The sequence below is a fragment of the Lepus europaeus genome, chromosome 3 (assembly GCF_033115175.1).
Source record: "Lepus europaeus isolate LE1 chromosome 3, mLepTim1.pri, whole genome shotgun sequence".
In the NCBI taxonomy this organism is placed as follows: Eukaryota; Metazoa; Chordata; class Mammalia; order Lagomorpha; family Leporidae; genus Lepus; species Lepus europaeus.
Genome location: NC_084829.1, coordinates 69,657,950 through 69,665,979, shown reverse-complemented (window position 1 = coordinate 69,665,979; position 8,030 = coordinate 69,657,950). Strand labels below are relative to the sequence as shown.

Here is an 8,030-nt window from a genome sequence, read left to right as displayed (position 1 = left end):
GGGTGATGACTGTAAAATATACAAATACACTCATAAAGAAGAAAAAAAAAAACAAAATGAAGAAAACAAATAATCTTTTAGCAGCTTACATATATATATGGAGATGTGTTTACTCCTTAATATTTGACTGAAAATGATTTAGGATTAATGGATCATTTATTTTTTGTTAATTTCACCTACTCCAATCCAAAGTTCTAAAACTTGCCAAGGGTTCAGGAGGAAAAGATGGAAAGAGGAACCTGGGTACTATGATGAGAGGCACAGAATCATTTTGATACATCACATAACTTGAAAGGTTTTGGCAATTGGACAAGAGTTGTATCTCCTATTAGCACAAAGAGCAGCAGAAAAACAGTCTTCCATTTGATTCTGAGATTTATTGTCTTTAATAATGCCACTTTTCAGAAGTATAGTCATGTGCTCACTTAGACAGGCTGACACAGTGAAAACTCACATGTGATCCAAAGAAGCCTTTGGGCTGTAGATTAAGACATATATAGTGCAATGACAAGTCAAGTCAAATACCCAGAGCTGACAATAATTCCCAGCCTCCCCTTCCCATAATCTGGCTCCCATTTTTGCACCATAGAACCCACAATGATAAATCTGGCAAAACATAGAACACAGATGGCTACTGACATGAAAAGTAAATTTTATTAAACATGTTTACATACATGAGTTGGAAGTTCATTTAAAAGCACAGGGGAGTGTTAAGACAAGTGGTCAAAATAGAAAGATACTACCCAATTATAATCAGTTAGTTGTTGGCCACTAAGACAGAACGGAATCTAGTAGAAGTGCACCAATGCTTCAGGTCTTCCTGCTCAGCATGGTGAGCAGTGGTCAATCTGTGCCCTGTGGAATGATGGGCAGGTAATTCTGGCGTGTGTAAATAATAATAAATAATTCACTTGGTGCAGGCAGTATGTCTATGGATTAAAATCTAGTGTGTACACAGTGTCTACATGTGTTACAGCCCCACAGTAGGAATCTACACCAAAATATTTATTAGAAGGAATTTGGTCCGTACTACGTCACGTTTTTCCAGAGGGTAAAAAATAAAGTCCATCTATAGACATTTCACCGCAGACTCGCAGACTGAGTCTGGCTAAAACCTGCAAAATGTCTATAACAAAAATGGATGGCTTAGATTTCTTGGTTATTTCAGTATAGTAATTAACGAGCAAACTGTACAATTACATGCAACATACAAGCTGGCCTATGTGAAACTAACATACATTATTAAATAACCTTTTGTTTCTTTTCTTTTTTTTTTTTTTTACAAAATGTGCATGCAGCTTTGAACAGTTCAAGTCATGCTGCTCTATTTGTGTAATCACAAAAGTTGAATGACTCATAAAAGGAGGGAGAACATATCAATGCACCTGCAGAGTCTGCAGTTTATAGCACATGTACAGAATGTCACGAGGGAAATTCAAGGCCAAGGAGAACTTAAATGAAGAAATGCAAATTGAAGTGTGACTTTGTTTTATTCCCCTCCCCCCAAAAAAAGTAAGATACTTTGCATTAAAAAATCAAGCTTTGTGCTTGCATCAGTCTCAAAGAAATGTAAACTAAAATTCAATAAAAACATTAGTTTAGTGCAGAATATTTCAACTGGAATTTCCAGTGGAATACTGAACAGGTCATACCATGCTCTTTCCAGGGCAGATGGGTGGGTCTACACTGAGGCATGGCTGAGAAGCCTGGGCGTAGCTGAAAGTGTCTTAGGCTCAAATCCATTCCTAGTCACCATTTTGGGAAGTCAAATGTATGGTTTATACACATGAGCATACTTTCTTTTGATATCAGGAAGAAAAAGGCATTACAAAGAGTGTTTCCAGAGTATAACCATGTGGTATGTTTTAGTCCCCAGCATTAGTTGCAGATGGACTGAAAAGTCTTCCATGCAAAATTGTGGAAAACATAAAATTAATATTCTGGAATGCAAAAAGATGCTCTGGATATATATTAAAAAAAAGTGATTTGGTGATTAATTGTAGAAGGTAACTTTTGGTCTTTTGGGTTTCCAAACACAAGACTTTGAAGAACTATAAAATGAAAGCCACTGAAAACTGTCACTGGCCTCTCTTGTCTAGCTGTTGAGTGCTTGGTGGGGGATGCCACAGAGACTGCTTCAGCCCTTTTTTGAATGCTTTTGGAAAAAGAAAGGAAGGGTCTCTGTTGGCATCAGGAGGCCTGTTATGACACAGCCAAAAATCTAGTGGGAAGAACAGATACAGTGAAAACAAAGTCAGAAACTCAAGAAACCTAAACCCAACAAAGAACACACAAACAAAACACAAAAAAGAAGTAACACTGCTTCTGGTCTTTGCCGAAACATGTAAAACGCTACTTTTCACAGAGTGAGAGTTTCCAGTTTGTTCAATTTGGGGTGTGTGTGTGTGTGTGTGTGTGAATTGGAAGTTTCCTCTTTTCTATTTGTTAGAAGCATCAGTGACTCTCACTAGCATGTGGATTGTTCCTGTAACTGGATAGATTGCTTTGTTCTGTCATATGAAGCCATGTTTTAAACAACAATTGGGACACACTGAAAAAGTACTACAGGCAAAACACAAGTGATTGTCTGTCTCCAACAATGCTTTTGACCACAAAATATCTGGTTCAGATTCTTAGCCTGAAAGGTAGAGTTTTATTGGAATGGATGTGGTATGAGTTCACTATGATCGGATGCAGGGAGGCCCAGTTGAACTTTCCAGAGATGACTGGGAAGCCCGGCGGGTTAGGGGAGTGAGTGTGGGATCCACCAGGGATGACGGGGGAAACAATTTGTACCATCCGATTACCATGCTGGACAGATCGAGTTCTTCCAGCAAGATTTGTGCCACTCCCATAAAGCATTTATGGTCCATTCTGCCATAGTCCCCCCAGACAATCACCTGCAAAGACAGAAAAATGAAATATAACTTGAACTTCTCTCTTTCACATTCAAAGGATTTAAAGCAATTATTCTGTACAAGTGGGACAGCCAGTGAAGGACAGGAAATGAATACAACACGGAAAAAGGGGCATGGGTAAAAAGAATCTCTGACATTTAAGGTGCTCAGAGCCACTTCATAATAACTTTTAGATCTGGTGGAATAGGAGCAGTGCTTCCTTAGCCAATGAGGGGCATTATCTACATAAGATAAGAAAGAAAAAAAAATCTGTAAGTTCATTCATATATAAATGCAGCACCCTTCTTGTGTAACTATTTTTTAGTTGCAGAATGAATGGGAAGGGTGATGCTGAGTACAAAAATTAGTATGAATGCAACCCAGGTGGGCAAAATAAAGTCCAACTCCAAGGAGTTGGTGTATGATGGATGTACAAGGAATGAGTGTATTCATTTTATGTCTCTTGTATTATAAACTTGCTGGTGGTGAATGAGCAGTTAGAAAACCAATTGTAAGCTGGTAACTTTTGAAGACTTGACTGCTGATTCTGATTTGATTAGGTGATTAATGCATCAATGAATTCAGCCACAGTTACCACAATGTGGGTCAAATCCTGTTGGAGTCAGACAACTCTTCCATTACAATTCTCCCACATTATGCTTAGTGAAATAAGCCAGTCTCAAAAAGACAAATATCATATGTTTTCTCTGATATGTGGCAGCAATACAGAATACCAAAAAATGTATAGGAATGAAATGATCATTTTGGGATGTGATTGTCATTTTAGCCTCTGTTTATACTCCAGTGGAACTATGGTCTTCCAACTTTACTTGTGGAATATTATGATTAGTGGCAAATTAAGAATACAGAGTGGATTACAATTGTGGCTTTGCAAAACTGATGAAGAGGGAGGAGGACGGGAGGAAGAATGGGGAGGGGGAGCAGAGGAGTGAGGTAAATGTGGTTGTCTTCCTGGAAGTGTACCTATGGAATGCACAAAGTCTGTTCTCTTTATATTAATAAAAATATTTTTTAAAATGCTCCCATGCTTAATTTCCTCCCTCAAATGCCTGCAATGACCAGGGCTGGGTCAGGCTGAAGCCAAGAGCAGGGAACCAAATCTAGGTCTCCCCTGTGAGTGGTATGTACCCAACTACTTGAGACATCCCTGCTGCCTCTCAGAGTCTGCATTATTAGGAAGATGGAGTCAAGAGGAATCAAACTCAGGCACTTCAATATGGGGAGCAGGAATCTTAACCACTAGGCCAAATGCCTACAGCCTGGCCCCTCAGATACCTTTAATAATATGCCATTAACTGTATTGTAAATTAAATCACATTTTTTTTCTGATCAAGGATATGGACACTACATTTATTTTTTTACTGAATTTTATTCTTTCTGTTTGACCACTCTGTCAATGCTTATATGGATAATATAGATATTACAATGTAAAAAGCTGAACCAATTATTACTGACCTGAAGAACTTTGCCCTGTGGACTTTCATCAAAGACCAGGGACTGCTGATACAGAGGATCAAGGGTTTTTCGTGCAATTCTTGTCTTCTTCTTGGCTATACAGGCCCCATTTTCCAAAAGATATACTTTCACATATGGAGCTGGAGTATTAACATGCAAGAAGTTAATTCTCAAATTCAACTGATTTTTATTAGAGAATGTCTTCCAAGAGAATGAGAGATACTTTTTGGAAGTTTTCCATAGATTATTTAAATAATTTAAATTTCCATTGATCCACAAAATCTATGCCCTAAAATCTAGTGCTATCATTACTGTCATTTTCCTCATTTAAAGTAAATGCATATAAAGCTATCTTAAGATCTGACTTAAACTGGGTTATAGCTAGCCTTACAATGCCGATTTATGTCTTAAAACTCACTGTTTCTTTTTTATTAATACAACTAAATACTTTTATATTTGTAAATGTTCAGAAAAAACTGACACAAGCTAAGCAACAATCATAACTAAACTTTTAAAAATATAACAATACCATTCCTATTATCTTTTGAAACGATAATTGTATAAGGAAAACCCAGATCTATTTTTAAAGTTTAAATGAACAACAAAAGAAGCTGCCTTTTAAATCAATCAGATGATGCAAAATAGAGCATACGAAATTCAAACACAGCAAATGTTTTGAGTCTTGCATATTCTAATATTCTCCTGACCAAAGTCAGTAATATTTTCCTTACCAGGTGTAGATTTGGAACCAGGTTTTTGCGTGAGACTGCGTGCTCTGATAACTTCAACTTCTAATTGGCCTTTCTTATCCTCCATTCCAATCTGTATATCACCTGCAAGCAGAGAGGAAGGAAAATGATTCAGCTTCTTCGCAGTCGCATGCAGTTAAGAAAAACAGTAGCCCGTAACAGACTCCAAACTGCTATCTCCATGAAAGAGACTATCTCCATCTTGATAAAAATCTGATATTTAGGTGCCCCAATCCAACTTACTTCCCCAGACTCAAAATCAAGCTTTGGAACATTTTTATTTTTTTCTGATACTAATCCATCTTAGGAAATTTGTTTGTTAGTTCACAAATCACTAAGTACAATGCTGAGTATTTAAATATTTCTTGTATTCTAATAAGATTTCTTATACCATCCAGTATATTTACTTGTTATATTTACTTACTAAAATTGTAATTATCTATTTTTCAATTATGTATAGGAAACTACCATTCCTATTTTGGTGATTTCCAAGAAATTTTATAAATACTTCAAAGCTTCATGGAAAATGCAATTAAAAATATTTTGGTGCAAATTTTTTTGAAATCCACCCACGATAATGGACTTCAGAAATCTCATAAAACCCAAGCATTATAAAAATCTATGTGCAATATACACTTTTTACAAGATTTATTTTATTTGAAAGGCAGAGTGACAGAGAGAGGGAAAGACAGAGGGAGAGGAAGAGAGATCTTCTGTTAGTTTACTCCCCAAATGGTGGCTTAACTCTCTGAGTCACAATGCCAGCCCCTAAATACAGTTATCTTTAAATTTCAATTTTCACACTTTTTTTATTGTCAATATGGACCACTGACATGGACATGTCACTACTTATTTAGTAAGTCCCTTGCTAGTGGAAATATAGATCACTTACATTGCTGCTAATATTGAGTAGTGTGAGTAGTTTTGTAAGGATTCTTACCACATTTCACTGATTATTTACTGAGCATTAACTTCCCATGTGTATAATTTTCAGATTAATTGTACAGACATCCAAATATTCCATGCCTATTGCCAAGTATCATTCAGAGAGGTTATTATCAGTTTGCACCATCATCAGAAATATCTATCTTCTAATTTCCCACATCCACTAAGATTAGTATTAGCAATATGTCTAATTTTTCCATTCCTGGCTCCTAGCTTCGGATCAGCACAGCTCCAACTATTGTGGCCATTTGGGGAGTGAAACAGCAGATAGAAGACCTCTCTCTCGGTCTCTGCCTCTCCTTCTCTCTGTAACTCTGCCTTTCAAATGAATAAATAAATCTTTTAAAAATACATATTTGAAAGGCAGAGCTACAGAGAGAGAGGGAGAGACAGAGAAAGAGATCTTTCATTTGCTGATTCATTCCCTGGTGGGGCTGAGCCAGTCTGAAGCCAGGAGCGTCTTCCACGTTTCCCAAGAGGATGTAGGGGCCCCAGTACTTGGGCATCCTCTGCTGCTTTCCCAGGCCATCAGTCAGGACCTATATTTGAAGCTGAGCAGTAGGAACACCAAAAGGTGCCCATATGAGATGCCAGCATTGCAGGTGGCAGCTTAACCCGCTACACTATAATTAATGCCAACTGTCTTCCTTTTTACTTCTTGAAAATATTTAGAATTTTCATGCCTCTCACATTGATACTTGTTAGAATTCATCTGTAAATCCATGTGCATCTATTTGGCTTCCTTTTTAATGGGTAGTATGCAAATTATTAATGGCTGCAGTTCTTTTCAGATTTTCCTCTTCTGTTTCTCCTCTTTTTTTTTTTTTTTTTTGACAGGCAGAGTGGATAGTGAGAGAGAGAGAGACAGAGAGAAAGGTCTTCCGTTTTGCCGTTGGTTCACCCTCCAATGGCCACTGCGGCCGGCGCATCATGCTGATCCGAAGCCAGGAGCCAGGTGCTTCTCCTGGTCTCCCATGCGGGTGCAGGGCCCAAGAACTTGGGTCATCCTCCACTGCCTTCCCGGGCCATAGCAGAGAGCTGGCCTGGAAGAGGGGCAACTGGGATAGAATCCGGCGTCCCGACCGGGACTAGAACCCGGTGTGCCGGCGCCGCAAGGTGGAGGATTAGCTTGTTAAGCCATGGCGCTGGCCTCTCCTCATTTTTGATTATTTTCTTTTACAACTATCCATTTATTCCAAATTTTAAGCAATTGTATAAGTGGTACTATTCAGTAATTTGCTTTCTTTCCTCAACATTTTCTTAAGATATCCATCCAATGTTATGCATAGGGGTCTAGTTCATTCTCTTTAATTGCTCTATGATATTCTATTGTGTGAAAATACCATTTTTTAACATTTAATTTTCAACTCCCTACCTGGTATCATTACAAAGAATGCTGCTCAGTCTGTCAAGAGTGCCTTGAGGTTATAAACAACTAGAAATGATATTGCTGGGTCATAGCTCATATACATTTTCATTTTAAGTAGATATTGTTAAATTACCCCACTGGGTGAAGGCATCAGCTTAAACTTGTTCTTTCTTTCAAAATTCTATTCCTTTTAAAAATATATTATGTGTTTATTTATTTTGATGTTATTTGAAAGGCAGAGCTATATAAAAAGTGAGACGGAGACACAGAGATAAATCTTTCATGCACTATTTCATTCCTGAAATGCCTGCAACAGCTGAGGCTGGGCCAGGCCAAAGCTAGGAACTCAGAACTCAATTTGTTGAGTTCTTTACTTAGTGGAGGGTTAAGCTGTGGTTATAAAATAAATTGAAAATATTTCATTGCAAAAATTAAAAGAAAAAATAAGGAGGAGGGATGATCGGACCATGGGCAGGGAGGGGGGTGGTGTGTGTGGGGTAAGTATGACTATGGTCCTAAATCTGTATATATAAAATACATGAAATTTGTTCACCTTATATAAATAAAATTGTTTTAAAGATTAAAGAACTCAAT

The 8,030-nt window shown here is 37.6% G+C and overlaps 1 protein-coding gene across 6 annotated transcripts in view; it reads right to left on the bottom strand.

Annotated features, from left to right (window-relative positions):
• Positions 1-465: 465 nt before the first annotated feature.
• The window catches only part of RIMS1 (regulating synaptic membrane exocytosis 1), a 534,165-nt gene continuing 526,600 nt past the window's right edge, over positions 466-8,030 (bottom strand). For all 6 annotated transcript variants that reach the window (XM_062186349.1, XM_062186350.1, XM_062186351.1 and 3 more), the window contains 3 exons: positions 5,105-5,206; positions 4,374-4,513; positions 466-2,900 (listed from right to left, as the gene is read on the bottom strand). In XM_062186349.1, coding sequence (XP_062042333.1) covers positions 2,682-2,900; positions 4,374-4,513; positions 5,105-5,206 — 461 coding nt within the window. In that variant the 3' untranslated portion in view covers positions 466-2,681. The remainder of the gene's footprint in view (positions 2,901-4,373; positions 4,514-5,104; positions 5,207-8,030) is intronic.